At 35.8% G+C, this 19,376-nt stretch overlaps 2 protein-coding genes across 2 annotated transcripts in view; both read left to right on the top strand.

Moving 5' to 3' along the window:
- LOC117335851 (MAM and LDL-receptor class A domain-containing protein 1-like) lies at positions 1–17,196 on the top strand. The gene is made up of 12 exons (XM_033896096.1): positions 1–139; positions 1,266–1,403; positions 1,750–2,003; positions 2,492–2,576; positions 3,936–4,022; positions 4,425–4,571; positions 4,763–5,028; positions 8,955–9,045; positions 9,394–9,812; positions 13,453–13,543; positions 14,435–14,859; positions 17,119–17,196. The coding sequence occupies exons 1-12, from the start codon at positions 79–81 to the stop codon at positions 17,194–17,196; spliced, it is 2,142 nt and encodes a 713-aa protein (XP_033751987.1). The 5' UTR covers positions 1–78.
- A 133-nt stretch (positions 17,197–17,329) lies between these two features.
- Positions 17,330–19,376, top strand: part of LOC117335850 (MAM and LDL-receptor class A domain-containing protein 1-like) — a 59,652-nt gene continuing 57,605 nt past the window's right edge. The window contains exons 1-4 of the mRNA XM_033896095.1: positions 17,330–17,437; positions 17,634–17,778; positions 18,041–18,297; positions 18,476–18,590. Of these exons, the coding sequence (XP_033751986.1) occupies positions 17,435–17,437; positions 17,634–17,778; positions 18,041–18,297; positions 18,476–18,590 (520 nt within the window). The 5' untranslated portion in view covers positions 17,330–17,434. The remainder of the gene's footprint in view (positions 17,438–17,633; positions 17,779–18,040; positions 18,298–18,475; positions 18,591–19,376) is intronic.

Genomic DNA, 19,376 nt, shown 5'->3' with positions numbered 1-19,376 from the left:
TTTGGTTCCTCGCACAGGCTTCTGTGCCATCAGTGACCAGCAACTATTCGGTATGGTTTGAGGGAATAGTTGGTAATTATGCAGGAGACGTTGCCATTTGATGACTTGAGCATTAGTCCTGGACTCTGTCCATTGGCAGGTAGGTACACATTAGGGTAATATGAACGTCCATTGGCAGGTAGGTACACTTTAGGGTGAATATGAACGTCCATTGGCAGATAGGTACACATTAGGGTGAATATGAACGTCCATTGGCAGGTAGGTACACATTAGGGTGAATATGAACGTCCATTGGCAGGTAGGTACACATTAGGGTGAATATGAACGTCCATTGGCAGGTAGGTACACATTAAGGTGAATATGAACGTCCATTGGCAGGTAGGTACACAGGGTGAATATCAACGTCCATTGGCAGGTAGGTACACATTAGGGTGAATATGAACGTCCATTGGCAGGTAGGTACACATTAAGGTGAATATGAACGTCCATTGGCAGGTAGGTACACTTTAGGGTGAATATGAACGTCCATTAATTTGGTAGGTAGGTACACATTAGGGTGAATATGAACGTCCATTGGTAGGTAGGTACACATTAAGGTGAATATTAACATTTGTTTCACATATTGATGTGGATTTTGAGGTAAGCTCAGTACTTTGATATGGATTTTGAGGTAAGCTCAGTACTTGGGTGTGGATTTTGAGGTAAGCTCAATACTTTGATGAGGATTTTGAGGTAAGCTCAATACTTTGATGTGGATTTTGAGGTAAGCTCAATACTTTGATGTGGATTTTGAGGTAAGCTCAGTACTTTGATGTGGATTTTGAGGTAAGCTCAATACTTTGATGTGGATTTTAAGGTAAGCTCAATACTTTGATGTGGATTTTGAGGTAAGCTCAATACTTTGATGTGGATTTTGAGGTAAGCTCAGTACTTTGATGTGGATTTTGAGGTAAGCTCAGTACTTTGATGTGGATTTTAAGGTAAGCTCAGTACTTTGATATGGATTTTGAGGTAAGCTCAGCACTTTTAGAATAATAGGTGGACCAATTTGAAATGATATTGTATTTAATAATATTGGAGATGTGGTACTAAAATTTATATACCATTAGTAAGAATACTTGTTATAATATTTAGTTTGTTCATTCACATTATGTATCAAAGCTCAGAAAAATTAAGGAGTATTCAGATCCTTGGCACATATCCTTGTTTTATCATAGAATAATTGGATTGGTACATATCCTAACTGATATCATTGTTTACAACAGGAAACTGCGGGTTTGAAAAAGGCTTCTGTACATGGACTAACATGAAAAATGATGATTTTGATTGGCTAATTGGGAAAGGTTCAACAAATACTCAGTTCACTGGCCCAACAAATGATCACACTGAAAACACAGCTCAGGGTAGGTATTAAGTAATATGATCAACCTAGTATCATAACCATCACTCTCTTACTCCACAGTGAATAACGCTGATCAGTCCTTTCAGATGTCATTATAATTATAAAGGACCTGCTTTAAACAAACATGAAAAGTAAATGTATGGCTGTTAATAAATCAAAAAATATTTTTGGTGCACAAGAACCAAAAGTGGGTATATCGTTTCCATAGAAATCTGACATGGCTAAAAACATGATTAAACAATTTTACAATTGTTACACTCCGAGACCTCATCTAGTTTCATTTTCTGATAGTGTGAAACACACATTTGATGTAAACCCTATGAAGAGTGTGATGTATTTTCTGACAGGTCACTATGCCTTTATTGAGGCCAGCTCTCCTCGTGTTCCTGGAGATATTGCTAGGATACAAAGTCAGAGTTTTACCCCTGGAGGAAGTCGGTGTTTCCATTTCTGGTACTTCCTGACCGGTAGCGGTATTGGTTCCCTCAATGTGTACCTGGTCACAGCATCAGGCAATCAGACTCTGTGGTCACTTAGTGGAAACCAAAAGAACATGTGGCAATCCGCCCAAGTCAGTCTGAATAGCACAACACAATTCACCGTAAGTTGTCCATGTCCTCGTGGGTTTTTCAGTTGATTATCAAAAAAGTTGAAAGAAATACTTGCTTGGATCTCAGGTTGTATTCTCTCACTTGATTTGAAGTGCTGAAAGGTTTCTTGAAGTAATGCTTCAATTTTTGTTTGCTGACTTGAGCTAAAGGCATAAATTATTTTGAATTATTTGCACATGAACTACTGTTTTGTATTTCAATATTGAAAAGATTTTGAACTAAAATTGTACAGCTCTATAATATAATCATTAACTAACATTGTGCAGTTGTATAATTTAATCATTAACTAACATTGTACAGCTGTATAATTTAATCATTAATTAACATTGCACAGCTGTATAATTTAATCATTAACTAACATGGTACAGCTGTAACTAACATTGTACAGCTGTATAATTTAATCATTAACTAAATGGTATCTAAACAATCTGATAACATTGTGATGTTCATGTTAAGTAATATTTCTAATTATAATCAGGTGATAATTGAGGGAATACGTGGCTCAAACTACCAAGGAGACATCGCCATTGATGATGTTAGCTTCACAACTTCGTCGTGTACATGTAAGACATATTTCAGAAATAGAAAATTGGTAAATGTGAAGGAAAAACAGCTATTATGATGTCTTTTCCTAACTATGCAGCACTTACTACAGTCAGCAGAGATTAGTTGTACAACATTTTCTTATAAGACAGACATCTTTGTAAGTTTGAATTGATGATATCATATGAGAATATCAAAGTTTCATTGGTAAATATTTGTCCTATTTATTTAGCTTACTAACTTGATAATCATGACTGGTGTTATTTATGTAACTAATACTCTATACAGTCACGCTGTCATATGTGGAGTGTTGTTTATGTCGTTAATACTCTATACAGTAACGCTGTCATATGTGGAGTGTTGTTTATGTCGTTAATACTCTATACAGTCACACTGTCATATGTGGAGTGTTGTTTGTGTTGTTAATACTCTATACAGTCACACTGTCATATGTAGAGTGTTGTTTATGTCGTTAATACTCTATACAGTCACGCTGTCATATGTGGAGTGTTGTTTATGCTGTTAATACTCTATACAGTCACGCTGTCCTATGTGGAGTGTTGTTTATGTCGTTAATACTCTATACAGTCATGCTGTCATATGTGGAGTGTTGTTTGTGTTGTTACTACTCTATATACAGTCACACTGTCATATGTGGAGTGTTGTTTATGTTGTTAATACTCTATACAGTCATGCTGTCATATGTGGAGTGTTGTTTATGTCGTTAATGCTCTATACAGTAACACTGTCATATGTGGAGTGTTGTTTGTGTCGTTAATACTTTATACAGTCATGCTGTCATATGTGGAGTGTTGTTTGTGTTGTTACTACTCTATATACAGTCACACTGTCATATGTGGAGTGTTGTTTATGTCATTAATACTCTATACAGTCACGCTGTCATATGTGGAGAGTTGTTTATGTCGTTAATGCTCTATACAGTAACACTGTCATATGTGGAGTGTTGTTTATGTCATTAATACTCTATACAGTAACACTGTCATATGTTGAGTGTTGTTTGTGTTGTTAATACTCTATACAGTCACGCTGTCATATGTGGAGTGTTGTTTATGTCGTTAATACTCTATACAGTAACACTGTCATATGTGGAATGTTGTTTGTGTTGTTGCGGTCCTATGTGGATTGTTGTTTATCATTGGTTTATATTCATTATTCAGTAATGCTGTCCTGTGTGGATTGTTGTTTATCATTGGTTTCATTATTCAGTAATGCTGTCCTGTGTGGATTGTTGTTTATCATTGGTTTCATTATCTAGTAATGCCATCCTATGTGGATTGTTGTTAATCATTGGTTTATATTCATTATTCAGTAATGCTGTCCTATGTGGATTGTTGTTTATCATTGGTTTCATTATTCAGTAATGCCATCCTATGCTAACCCAGCTGCTCAGACTACAGCCAGTACCATGTCTACCCCAGCCTCTACTTCCGCCTCCCCAACTCCAGGTAATCAACTTTGTCATTTTCAGCTTTGTCTTGTTTTAAATAAACAGTATTGTCTTCAGGTAGCAGTATTACAATTACTAAAAAGAGCTTTTAAGTTACTCTGTTTCCTAAACTCCGAGTAAATAACCTTGCAAGTTTGAGTTTTTACTTAAGGCTTCCACAGCTCTGAATAATAAGCTTTTTATTGCAAGCTTCACCAAACTTATGTAACTTGAACAAGTGCCTCGATCTGGTTTAATCATTCGTGCTTGGATGTTGTGTGTCAGAGCTTTTGAAGTATGTCAATGTTTAGTGGTTATAGCCTTTAAGGATTCAAATGTAAAGAGAAATATATTTTCTCTGTTGAGAGGTAATAGCAATTATCATAGCAAATTTCTGTTACCATTAACTAATGTTATTCAGCGGCAACCCAGTATGACTGTAACTTTGACAATGGGCTCTGTCTGTGGAAACAAGACACTCAGACAGACCAATTCAACTGGACACGAGCACAGGGCCCTACAGGGTCAGCTGAGACTGGCCCAACCAACGACCATACCAAGGGAACAAGTAAGACTAGCAACTTAACACTCACATGTTGTTTTATTTTACCATTTTTTATGGACGTCAAAAACAATTTCATTTCTTTTACAAATTCAAAATCTAAAACAAAATGATAACATCACATGATGTTTTGGAGTACACATCATAGTTTTGAAAACTCAAACATGACAAATAATTGGAAATTTCTTACTTTCAAGGATATGGTTGGTACATATTCATTGAGGCCTCTAATCCTCGACGTCCTAACGACACTGCCAGAGTGATGTCCCCTTTGATATCTGATAACAGTCCTAGATGTCTGAGTTTCTGGTATCATATGTATGGTACACATGTGAATTTACTCAATGTATACCAGACTAGAAGTATTTCCAGCCTTGGTACTGCTATCTGGAGTCGACGTGGAACACAGGGTAACCAATGGCTGCAGGCCAAGGTTGCTATCACACCTTCCTCACCATATATGGTAAGTCGGTAACATTCTGTGATAACTGACTGTAGTACTCAGTAGTTCATAATGTCTAGAGGAATGCATGACTAACTCAGAGATAAGTAGTTCATAATGTCTAGAGGAATGTATGGCTACCTCAGAGATAAGTAGTTCATAATGTCTAGAGGAATGTATGGCTAACTCAGAGATAAGTATCTCATAATGTCTAGAGGAATGTATGGCTAACTCAGAGATAAGTATCTCATAATGTCTAGAGGAATGTATGGCTAACTCAGAGATAAGTATCTCATAATGTCTAGAGGAATGTATGGCTAACTCAGAGATAAGTAGTTCATAATGTCTAGAGGAATGTATGGCTAACTCAGAGATAAGTAGCTTATAATGTCTAGAGGAATGTATGGCTAACTCAGAGATAAGTATCTCATAATGTCTAGAGGAATGTATGGCTAACTCAGAGATAAGTATCTCATAATGTCTAGAGGAATGTATGGCTAACTCAGAGATAAGTATCTCATAATGTCTAGAGGAATGTATGGCTAATTCAGAGATAAGTATCTCATAATGTCTAGAGGAATGTATGGCTAACTCAGAGATAAATATCTCATAATATCTAGAGGAATATATGGCTAACTCAGAGATAAGTATCTCATAATGTCTAGAGGAATGTATGGCTAACTCAGAGATAAATATCTCATAATGTCTAGAGGAATGTATGGCTAACTCAGAGATAAGTATCTCATAATGTCTAGAGGAATGTATGGCTAATTCAGAGATAAGTATCTCATAATGTCTAGAGGAATGTATGGCTAACTCAGAGATAAATATCTCATAATATCTAGAGGAATATATGGCTAACTCAGAGATAAGTATCTCATAATGTCTAGAGGAATGTATGGCTAACTCAGAGATAAGTAGTTCATAATGTCTAGAGGAATGTATGGCTAACTCAGAGATAAGTATCTCATAATGTCTAGAGGAATGTATGGCTAACTCAGAGATTAGTAGTTCATAATGTCTAGAGGAATGTATGGCTAACTCAGAGATAAGTATCTCATAATATCTAGAGGAATGTATGGCTAACTCAGAGATAAGTAGTTCATAATGTCTAGAGGAATGTATGGCTAACTCAGGGATTAGTATCTCATAATGTCTAGAGGAATGTATGGCTAACTCAGAGATAAGTATCTCATAATGTCTAGAGGAATGTATGGCTAACTCAGAGATAAGTAGTTCATAATGTCTAGAGGAATGTATGGCTAACTCAGAGATAAATATCTCATAATGTCTAGAGGAATGTATGGCTAACTCAGAGATAAGTATCTCATAATGTCTGGAGGAATGTATGGCTAACTCAGAGATTAGTATCTCATAATGTTTAGAGGAATGTATGGCTAACTCAGAGATAAGTATCTCATAATGTCTAGAGGAATATATGGCTAATTCAGGGATTAGTATCTCATAATGTCTAGAGGAACGTATGGCTAACTCAGAGATAAGTAGCTTTAATGTCTAGAGGAATGTATGGCTAACTCAGAGATAAGTAGTTCATAATGTCTAGAGGAATGTATGGCTAACTCAGAGATAAGTATCTCATAATGTCTAGAGGAATGTATGGCTAACTCAGAGATAAGTAGCTTTAATGTCTAGAGGAATGTATGGCTAACTCAGAGATAAGTATCTCATAATGTCTAGAGGAATGTATGGCTAACTCCAGAGATAAGTATCTCATAATGTTTAGAGGAATGTATGGCTAACTCAGGGATAAGTAGTTCATAATGTCTAGAGGAATGTATGGCTAACTCAGAGATAAGTATCTCATAATGTCTAGAGGAATGTATGGCTAACTCAGGGATTAGTATCTCATAATGTCTAGAGGAATGTATGGCTAACTCAGAGATAAGTAGTTCATAATGGCTAGAGGAATGTATGGCTAACTCAGGGATTAGTATCTCATAATGTCTAGAGGAATGTATGGCTAACTCAGGGATTAGTATCTCATAATGTCTAGAGGAATGTATGGCTAACTCAGGGATTAGTAGTTCATAATGTCTAGAGGAATGTATGGCTAACTCAGAGATAAGTATCTCATAATGTCTAGAGGAATGTATGGCTAACTCAGAGATAAGTAGTTCATAATGTCTAGAGGAATGTATGGCTAACTCAGAGATAAGTAGTTCATAATGTCTAGAGGAATGTATGGCTAACTCAGAGATAAGTATATCATAATGTCTAGAGAAATGTATGGCTAACTCAGAGATAAGTAGCTTTAATGTCTAGAGGAATGTATGGCTAACTCAGAGATAAGTAGTTCATAATGTCTAGAGAAATGTATGGCTAACTCAGAGATTAGTAGTTCATAATGTCTAGAGAAATGTATGGCTAACTCAGAGATTAGTAGTTCATAATGTCTAGAGGAATGTATGGCTAACTCAGAGATAAGTATATCATAATGTCTAGAGGAATGTATGGCTAACTCAGAGATAAGTAGTTCATAATGTCTAGAAGAATGTATGGCTAACTCAGAGATAAGTAGTTCATAATGTCTAGAGGAATGTATGGCTAACTCAGAGATAAGTATCTCATAATGTCTAGAGGAATGTATGGCTAACTCAGAGATTAGTAGTTCATAATGTCTAGAGGAATGTATGGCTAACTCAGAGATAAGTATCTCATAATGTCTAGAGGAATGTATGGCTAACTCAGAGATAAGTATCTCATAATGTCTAGAGGAATGTATGGCTAACTCAGGGATTAGTAGTTCATAATGTCTAGAGGAATGTATGGCTAACTCAGAGATTAGTATCTCATAATGTCTAGAGGAATGTATGGCTAACTCAGAGATTAGTAGTTCATAATGTCTAGAGGAATGTATGGCTAACTCAGAGATAAGTATATCATAATGTCTAGAGGAATGTATGGCTAACTCAGAGATAAGTAGTTCATAATGTCTAGAAGAATGTATGGCTAACTCAGAGATAAGTAGTTCATAATGTCTAGAGGAATGTATGGCTAACTCAGAGATAAGTATCTCATAATGTCTAGAGGAATGTATGGCTAACTCAGGGATTAGTAGTTCATAATGTCTAGAGGAATGTATGGCTAACTCAGAGATAAATATCTCATAATGTCTAGAGGAATGTATGGCTAACTCAGAGATAAGTAGTTCATAATGTCTAGAGGAATGTATGGCTAACTCAGAGATAAGTAGTTCATAATGTCTAGAGGAATGTATGGCTAACTCAGAGATAAGTATATCATAATGTCTAGAGAAATGTATGGCTAACTCAGAGATTAGTATCTCATAATGTTTAGAGGAATGTATGGCTAACTCAGAGATAAGTATCTCATAATGTCTAGAGGAATGTATGGCTAATTCAGAGATTAGTATCTCATAATGTCTAGAGGAATGTATGGCTAACTCAGAGATAAGTATCTCATAATGTCTAAAGGAATGTATGGCTAACTCAGAGATAAGTATCTCATAATGGCTAGAGGAATGTATGGCTAACTCAGAGATTAGTATCTCATAATGTCTAAAGGAATGTATGGCTAACTCAGAGATTAGTATCTCATAATGTCTAGAGGAATGTATGGCTAACTCAGAGATAAGTATCTCATAATGTCTAAAGGAATGTATGGCTAACTCAGAGATTAGTATCTCATAATGTCTAAAGGAATGTATGGCTAACTCAGAGATTAGTATCTTATAATGTCTAGAGGAATGTATGGCTAACTCAGGGATTAGTGTCTCATAATGTCTAGAGGAATATATGGCTTAACTTTTGATGGTTAAGTCTTAAACATGAGTATGATTGAATAGCTCCTGAATATTTTGACAATAAAGAAAAACCCTTTGACTTGCTTTTACCTATACAGTTTGATACATTTAGTTTTATTAAAGATAGAAACATATGTTGAAGTAATGAAGAATTTGTTAACAGATTGTGTTTGAAGGAGTTAGAGGTATCAGCTACCGTGGTGATATCGCCATTGATGACGTCAGAATGGCTTTAGGAAGCTGTGGATATGCATGTGAGTCAGAGATGTAGTAGAAGGCATTTGTCAATACGATTACCTGAAATATTTTAATTCAAGACCGTCACAATCACAAATGTACTTGGATTGAGATATCAGTCTAAACATATTTGAAAAAATATGTGTTAAAAAAGGACATAAAGAAGGACTGCCTTATGTTTTGAGGAATAATGAATCCTCCAATTATTTAGTTTAACAAGATATTGTATCTCATTTTACAAAGGAAATCAGATTATATCATTAAGTTTGATTAAACACAATATTCCATTTATTATTTACCATCATGGTGTGCGAGATTTATAAGAGTGCTAATTGTAGTCACGATTTGAACACTTTTGTTTCTAGCTGTTAACAACTCGTGTGACTTTGAGAGCTCTACCATATGTGGCTACACACATTACACGTCTGACCAGCATCCGTTCCAGTGGCACCATGGATCAACAACTTCCAGCGGTACTGGCCCCAGTGCCGACCACACCCTGGGCACTACTGCTGGTCATTACGTCTACATGGAGTCCTCGAATGTCCCTGTCAACATGACAACTCACTTAATCACGCCTGCTATGTCTGCCACGTCTGGTCCTGTCTGTGTACGGTTTTACTACCACATGTACGGTCGTAATATTGGAGCGCTAAATGTCTTTGTCACAGCATCCAACACTGACCCATCTCAAAAAGGTCGGGCTGTGTGGACACGTAACTTCAACCAGGGCAACATCTGGCATCTGGGACAGGCCACCATTACACCAAATGGTCAATACTATGTAAGTACAGTGCATTCCGCTTAATCGGGTTGCCTATTTGCGGGGACTTTTTACCCGATTAACCGACTTACCCGATAAGCCGAAATGCACGTCGCCATCTTGGATTTGGTCCGTAATGGTTGTAAGACTTGGGTCAATTTTGGATGAAAATATTTGCGTTATTATTGTTAATAAACAGTGTTTTTGTTTATGCTTTTACTGATGTCAAATTGTCAGATTACTATTACTAATTGTATAAAAATGTGTGTATTAAAATAACAAAACCTTAATGATTTTCTTATTCCGCGGCACAGTGCAATCGTAGCACCTCAAATCGGGGGGTCATACATCCCCGTTTCATCCATGTGTTCCTAATTTGACATACGATCTAAGGACTCGCTGACAATTACAGCTAAAATCATTTATGTTTATCATTGACACATTCTTATGTTCGCTTTGAAGTTTAAAATATTCCATATTATTTCCAATTACCAAAGAACAGAGATCGGAGAAACCGAGTTTATTTAGGTCGTTTCCTGTGGTATAAATGTATACCAACTTGACACTGGCAGTCACTGATAAAACAACACGAAATCCAATGTAATGTTTTTTATTAACCAGTTCTAATCCTTACCTGAATAGAAATTATGAGCTAACGTCGGGCGTCTGTCCTTTTACTTCTCGCTACTGATTTTTAACTCACCTGTGTACCGGTGTCGTCACATTTCCCCGTGGCGAACCCCTCACTTTGGATTCGCCACATACAGTAAGCGGTGATATCAATCGATCTGTAGCAATATCAGACCCAGGTCAAAACCTATTGTTTTGGTTTCTGCTTCGTAGATTTTACATCCCAGACGTAAAAGTTTAATTGTCTAGTCGCTTAATTATGCTTTTAAAACCCCATTACGTTTTGCCTGCTGCTGACTCTAAAAATAACATTTAATTTTACCCACAATTCTTAGTCGACTTCCTGTTGGGGAAAAACCACACGAGGCAGAATCAACAACAACACAGTTCTGAACATGACAAAACCCCGACATAACATTACCTTTTAAGGTAATATTTAACCGTTTTTTGACATTTTAACCATCAAAATTACACTATTTGTTGATAAATGTCTAAAACTTAAAGAAATACGCGATGACTTTCGTGAAAATCGGAGCATTTCTATTTTTTGTCCCGATTGTTCTATTCGAATAACCGAAAAATACGATTTTTCCAACCCAATTAAACGAATTTTTTTAACATGATTTAAGAGAAAATGGTTTTGGTTTTTGAAATTTTACCCAATTAAACGAAATACCCGATTAAGCGTTACCCGATTAAGTGGAATGCACTGTATACCTCGAATGGACAGTGATTTGTATTGTGTAAGAATATCACTGTACTGGTTCTGTTTTACCATTGGACCTTCTACTGTAACTTGTCTGTTTTACCGTTGAGCCTTCTATTGTAACTGGTTCTGTTTTACCATTGGACCTTCTACTATAACTTGTTCTGTTTTACCATTGGACCTTCTACTGTACTGGTTCTGTTTTACCGTTGGACCTTCTACTGTAACTTGTTCTGTTTTACCATTGGACCTTCTATTGTAACTTGTTCTGTTTTACCATTGGACCTTTTATTGTAACTTGTTCTGTTTTACCATTGGACCTTCTATTGTAACTTGTTCTGTTTTACCATTGGACCTTTTATTGTAACTTGTTCTGTTTTACCATTGGACCTTCTACTGTAACTTGTCTGTTTTACAGTTGGACCTTCTACTGTAACTTGTCTGTTTTACCGTTGGACCTTCTATACTTGTTCTGTTTTACCATTGGACCTTCTACTGTAACTTGTTCTGTTTTACCATTGGACCTTCTACTGTAACTTGTTCTGTTTTACCATTGGACCTTCTACTGTAACTTATTCTGTTTTACCATTGGACCTTCTATACTTGTTCTGTTTTACCATTGAGCCTTCTACTGTAACTTGTTCTGTTTTACCATTGGACCTTTTATTGTTACTTGTTCTGTTTTACCATTGGACCTTCTATTGTAACTTGTTCTGTTTTACCATTGGACCTTTTATTATTACTTGTTCTGTTTTACCATTGGACCTTCTATTGTAACTTGTTCTGTTTTACCATTGGACCTTCTATTATAACTTGTTCTGTTTTACCATTGGACATTCTATTATAACTTGTTCTGTTTTACCATTGGACCTTCTACTGTAACTTGTTCTGTTTTACCATTGGACCTTCTATTGTAACTTGTTCTGTTTTACCATTGGACCTTCTATTGTAACTTGTTCTGTTTTACCGTTGAGCCTTCTATTGTAACTTGTTCTGTTTTACCATTGGACCTTCTACTGTAACTTGTTCTGTTTTACCATTGGACCTTTTATTGTAACTTGTTCTGTTTTACCATTGGACCTTCTACTGTAACTTGTTCTGTTTTACCATTGGACCTTCTACTGTAACTTGTTCTGTTTTACCATTGGACCTTCTATACTGTAACTTGTTCTGTTTTACCATTGAGCCTTCTATTGTAACTTGTTCTGTTTTACCATTGGACCTTCTACTGTAACTTGTCTGTTTTACCATTGGACCTTTTATTGTAACTTGTTCTGTTTTACCATTGGACCTTCTACTGTAACTTGTTCTGTTTTACCATTGGACCTTCTACTGTAACTTGTTCTGTTTTACCATTGGACCTTCTACTGTAACTTGTTCTGTTTTACCATTGGACATTCTACTGTAACTTGTTCTGTTTTACCATTGGACCTTCTACTGTAACTTATTCTGTTTTACCATTGGACCTTCTATACTGTAACTTGTCTGTTTTACCATTGGACCTTCTACTGTAACTTATTCTGTTTTACCATTGGATCTTCTATTGTAACTTGTTCTGTTTTACCATTGGACCTTTTATTGTTACTTGTTCTGTTTTACCATTGGACCTTCTACTGTAACTTGTTCTGTTTTACCATTGGACCTTTTATTGTAACTTGTTCTGTTTTACCATTGGACCTTCTACTGTAACTTATTCTGTTTTACCATTGGACCTTCTATACTTGTTCTGTTTTACCATTGAGCCTTCTACTGTAACTTGTTCTGTTTTACCATTGGACCTTTTATTGTTACTTGTTCTGTTTTACCATTGGACCTTCTATTGTAACTTGTTCTGTTTTACCATTGGACCTTTTATTGTTACTTGTTCTGTTTTACCATTGGACCTTCTACTGTAACTTGTTCTGTTTTACCATTGGACCTTTTATTGTAACTTGTTCTGTTTTACCATTGGACCTTCTATTGTAACTTGTTCTGTTTTACCATTGGACCTTCTACTGTAACTTATTCTGTTTTACCATTGGACCTTCTATACTTGTTCTGTTTTACCATTGAGCCTTCTACTGTAACTTGTTCTGTTTTACCATTGGACCTTCTACTGTAACTTATTCTGTTTTACCATTGGACCTTCTATTGTAACTTGTTCTGTTTTACCATTGGACCTTAAATGACCTGTTTATCCACTTCGAAATTTCACTAATTCTTTCCAGTCATAAATTAAATTCATATTTCAATTCATCTTCAAAGACTGCTGTCAGGTACAATAATGGTAACTGTCCTTAATTATTACCTTAGTTAATGTACAACTTCCTACTTGTGTCTGTCCAGGTGGTGTTTGAGGCTGTAAGGGGAACATCTTACCTGGGTGACATAGCCCTGGATGATGTCAGTTTTAAGAATGGACAATGTTCAAGTGCAGGTAAGAGTAGACCAAATTGTCAACTAAGGGTGTACAGTATTTTATAGAAGTGCAGGTAAAAATTGACCCAATTGTTTACTAGGAGTGTATAGTATTTCCTAGAAATGCAGGTAAAAGTCGACCCAATTATCTGCTAGGGGTGTATAATATTTCATAGAAGTGCAGGTCAGAGTAGATCAAATTGTCGACTAGAGTTGTACAGTATTTTATAGAAGTGCAGGTAAGAGTAGACCCAATTGTCTACTAGGGGTGTATAGTATTTCATAGAAGTGAGGTCAGAGTAGAATAAATGGTCTATTGTGGGTTACAGCATTTGATGGGTTTTTTTATCCTGTGTCTAAAAAGTAATTAAGATATAGTAATATACTTTTAATTAATATCTACTTTGCATGCAACAATTATGATGATTGTGGTTTGTATTTCGTGTTCTGTACCATTTTGATAATGATGATACAATATTTCAGGCCTTGCTTTAGTACCATATAAGGTATACCATCCTGTTAAGTCTGTCCTGCCATCGGTCCATTATTCAATGTATTTTAAACTGATGATTTAGAATATGAGAATCTAAAATTGCAAAAATATCACATGGTTGTCTATAGAAGTGCGATAGGGTTTTATGAAAATTTTCTAAAGGTCAACTTCAAGGCCATTGTCTATATTTAAAGAACAATGGCTATCGTGACAGTGAAGAAGAAGGGGTATATATATATGTATGGTCTGGCAAAAGAGGATCTGTGTCAGTTTGTCTTAATTGACCTGTTAGTGTTTAATGATGATAAGTCCTTTATATTAAGATTTACTACTTGTTTGAAGCATATCAAAGACCAGATGAAAATTCACTTATTAATTGATGTTGTAAATTCAGCAAAGAAATTTTTTAATTTTCAGGTTCGTGTGATTTTGAAAAAGGCACATGTGCATGGACAAATGTTCAGAAAGGAGATGATTTTGATTGGCTTAGATCCCGAGGAAGTACAAATAGCCAGTTCACTGGGCCTACAACAGACCACACCTTAGGTACTCCCCAGGGTTACTACATGTTCCTAGAGACCAGCGCTCCACGTGTCCCAGGGGACAAAGCTCGACTTGCTAGTGAAATATTCCCTGCCAAGCAGACATCCGCCTGTTTCATCTTTTACTACCACATGTATGGAGCTGACGTGAACAGACTTACTGCTTACATTCTAACAAATCAGACGACGGACACTTTCACCTCCGAGGCCATGCTATGGACCCTACAGGGACAGGCTGGTAATACCTGGAACATGGGACAAATAAATATCCCCACATTTTATACAGCCAGACCCTTCCAGGTAAACTTTTCCTGCTTGACATACAAATTAAGTCTCTTTGTAAACTTTGTAGCTACTCTACCTTCCAGGTGTGATGTATAACATTATGACAGACAAGGTACAATACTTTGTACCTGATACAACATGTATACTGTTTCAGGTAAAGACAAGGTACAATACTTTGTACCTGATACAACATGTATACTGTTTCAGGTAAAAATTCCCTTATGGAGTTTAGCCTATCCAGGTATAACTTCTATATTGTTCTATCCCAGTACAACTACATGTGGCACCTTTCCTGTGTCCCTACTTAATAAAGCAAAACATTTCCAGGTGAAAATTCTTTTCCACTGAAATGACTTTTCTGTTTCTTTACAAATTATAAACATGATCATGAATGTGTATGTTTATTGAGATAATACTTGAAGTTGTCTGTTTAGATAATACTTGAAGTTGTCTGTTTAGATAATACTTGAAGTTGCCTGTTTAGATAATGCTTGAAGTTGTCTGTTTAGATAATACTTGAAGTTGTCTGTTTAGATAATACTTGAAGTTGTCTGTTTAGATAATACTTGAAGTTGTCTGTTTAGATAAAACTTGAAGTTGTCTGTTTAGATAATACTTGAAGTTGTCTGTTTAGATAATACTTGAAGTTGTCTGTTTAGATAATACTTGAAATTGTCTGTTTAGATAATACTTGAAGTTGTCTGTTTAGATAATACTTGAAATTGTCTGTTTAGATAATACTTGAAGTTGTCTGTTTAGATAATACTTGAAGTTGCCTGTTTAGATAATACTTGAAGTTGTCTGTTTAGATAATACTTGAAATTGTCTGTTTAGATAATACTTGAAGTTGTCTGTTTAGATAATACTTGAAGTTGTCTGTTTAGATAATACTTGAAGTTGTCTGTTTAGATAATACTTGAAGTTGTCTGTTTAGATAATACTTGAAATTGTCTGTTTAGATAATACTTGAAGTTGTCTGTTTAGATAAAACTTGAAGTTGTCTGTTTAGATAATACTTGAAGTTGTCTGTTTAGATAATACTTGAAGTTGTCTGTTTAGATAATACTTGAAATTGCCTGTTAGTAACTGAGTAATTAGATAATAACTTGAAGTTGTCTGTTTAGATAATACTTGAAGTTGTCTGTTTAGATAATACTTGAAGTTGTCTGTTTAGATAATACTTGAAATTGTCTGTTTAGATAATACTTGAAGTTGTCTGTTTAGATAATACTTGAAGTTGTCTGTTTAGATAATACTTGAAATTGCCTGTTTAGATAATACTTGAAGTTGTCTGTTTAGATAATACTTGAAGTTGTCTGTTTAGATAATACTTGAAGTTGTCTGTTTAGATAATACTTGAAGTTGTCTGTTTAGATAATACTTGAAGTTGTCTGTTTAGATAATACTTGAAGTTGTCTGTTTAGATAAACTTGAAGTTGTCTGTTTAGATAATACTTGAAGTTGTCTGTTTAGATAATACTTGAAGTTGTCTGTTTAGATAATACTTGAAGTTGTCTGTTTAGATAATACTTGAAGTTGTCTGTTTAGATAATACTTGAAGTTGTCTGTTTAGATAATACTTGAAGTTGTCTGTTTAGATAATACTTGTCTGTTTTGCCTCTGTTTATATTATACCTATTATATTCTGCAACTGTCACACACACTGACTGATAACTAATGACGAATAAACGTAGCTTTATCTGTCATACATTTGCTTTATATGTTGATACGATTTAAATGAATTTGTCCCACATCTGATGGGACTACTTTCAACTTGACCCTCAACTTTGACTTTTGTGTCTGATGTCTGTGAATTCTAAATCGTTTTGTTGATTGTTGTTTTAATCAAATTGTAAATTAAATGGGTCTTTGTTAGGAGTACGTAGTATTTGTGTGATATTTCGATCCATGTTTAACTGAAATTGAACTCTGATTTACATAAAAAGCATGGAACTATGGTGATAGTTTCGTTGTAGTAAATACACACACGTGGTATCTATGAATGGATGTAGGCGTTCACATCACTCTGGGTCACTCATACCCGAGAAACGTAAACAAAATAGTAATTTGCTTGTTTTGAATGTTGTCAACTCGTAGGAAATTTTTGTAGGATAAATAGAATACATGATTAGTATTTTACAATACAAGGTTTATTTTTGGCTCGGAAATGAAAGATGAGATGGCTCGCCAAAAGTTTGCCATCTCGTCTTTTCTAGCCCTCGTCAAAAATAAATGTTGTATTGTAAGATATGTATTGTCTATGTGTCTGTTTAGATAATACTTGAAGGTGTACGTGGACCAGGCTACAAGGGAGATATGTATTGTCTATGTGTCTGTTTAGATAATACTTGAAGGTGTACGTGGACCAGGCTACAAGGGAGATATGTATTGTCTATGTGTCTGTTTAGATAATACTTGAAGGTGTACGTGGACCAGGCTACAAGGGAGATATGTATTGTCTATGTGTCTGTTTAGATAATACTTGAAGGTGTACGTGGACCAGGCTACAGGGGAGACATTGGTTTGGATGATTTCTCACTAAGTGATCAGGGCTGTGTGACTTCTCCATCATCTGCTGATCCAATTATAAATGGTTAGTGAGCAGGAACAAAAGGGGAATAATATTGTTATGTCTGTTTCAAACAAATCATTATTAGTCAATGCCAACAATGATGATCAATTTAAAATACAATCATTTAATTGATGGTTCATATAATACAAAGTGTAAAGTGCTCAGGAGACCTAAAATAGAGGCACAGTGGATTCTAATTTTATATACATTATTCCAGCTCCATCTGTGTTCTGTGAATTTGACCTTGGCAATACATGTTCATGGAGCCCAAAGTACAGCAGATAACTTTAACTGGACCCTGACTACTGATGGACATGGTCCATCAACAGGACCCTCTGGGGATCACTCTGACTCAGGAAATGGTGAGTAGAGTTTATAGAGGGAAGTCGCAACAAAATATATCACCTTGATCAAAGTCTCACCTCATACCCACTGTCCTTGTGAAATAAAATAAACACCAAAATCAATTACATTTTCCAATCAATTGTAAAATCAAATGTGTAAAGATTATTTGACACTGTTTACAGGAGTAATTTATTCAAAATTAATTATAAAAAGATCACAAACTTTTTGAAGCTGTGGTTTTAAAAGAAAAATGCTGAGTTTGTTAATGTGTTTTTTCAGGTCACTATCTATATACAGAAGGGACTGGCCACACACCCGGGAATAAGGCTATTCTGAACTCCCCACTGCTGCCACCGACAACACAAGGAGGGAACTGTTTTATATTTTACTATCATATGTTTGGTCCAACTGTTGGTACTTTAAAGGTCTATACTATTCTGGGAGGCTCCCGTCAGCTCCGCGGTTCATTTACTGGTACGCATGGTAACCACTGGAATCTGGCTCAGTACAACATCCAGTCCCATACCGACTATCAGGTAGCACATTTTGTCATCAAGTTGAATTTTTCAACTCAGTCTGTGATGTATGTAAATTTTCAAAACTTTATGAACAGTAAAATTATACAAAACAGTACATTCTTATAACAACAATTATGTTTCAAATGAAAACTAAGTTCAATGTCTGATATATATGGAACACTGATATAATTATCAGATCCAGCTAGAGGTCACCACCAAGGGAACATTTTCTGGAGACGTCTCCATTGATAGCATCAACATGGACAATGTCAACTGTGCCAACTCCAGCCTCGCCCATCACAGTACAGACAGTAAGTGCGCTTCCTATACACACGAACAATAGATACACACAATGTACAAGTAGTACAGTCCACTCTGTATGACAGACACACAATATACAAGTAGTACAGTCCACTCTGTATGACAGACACACAATGTACAAGTAGTACAGTCCACTCAGTATGACAGACACACAATATACAAGTAGTACAGTCCACTCTGTATGACAGACACACAATATACAAGTAGTACAGTCCACTCTGTATGACAGACACACAATGTACAAGTAGTACAGTCCACTCTGTATGACAGACACACAATATACAAGTAGTACAGTCCACTCTGTATGACAGACACACAATGTACAAGTAGTACAGTCCACTCTGTATGACAGACACACAATGTACAAGTAGTACAGTCCACTCAGTATGACAGACACACAATGTACAAGTAGTACAGTCCACTCTGTATGACAGACACACAATGTACAAGTAGTATAGTCCACTCTGTATGACAGACACACAATATACAAGTAGTACAGTCCACTCAGTATGACAGACACACAATGTACAAGTAGTACAGTCCATTCTGTATGACAGACACACAATGTACAAGTAGTACAGTCCATTCTGTATGACAGACACACAAGGTACAAGTAGTACAGTCCACTCAGTATGACAGACACACAATGTACAAGTAGTACAGTCCACTCTGTATGACAGACACACAATGTACAAGTAGTACAGTCCATTCTGTATGACAGACACACAATGTACAAGTAGTATAGTCCACTCTGTATGACAGACACCTTGCTGGTA

The sequence above is a fragment of the Pecten maximus genome, chromosome 10 (genome assembly GCF_902652985.1).
Source record: "Pecten maximus chromosome 10, xPecMax1.1, whole genome shotgun sequence".
NCBI lineage: Eukaryota > Metazoa > Mollusca > Bivalvia > Pectinida > Pectinidae > Pecten > Pecten maximus.
The sequence above is the reverse complement of the archived record's forward strand: the minus strand, read 5'-3'. Positions and strand labels throughout refer to the sequence as shown.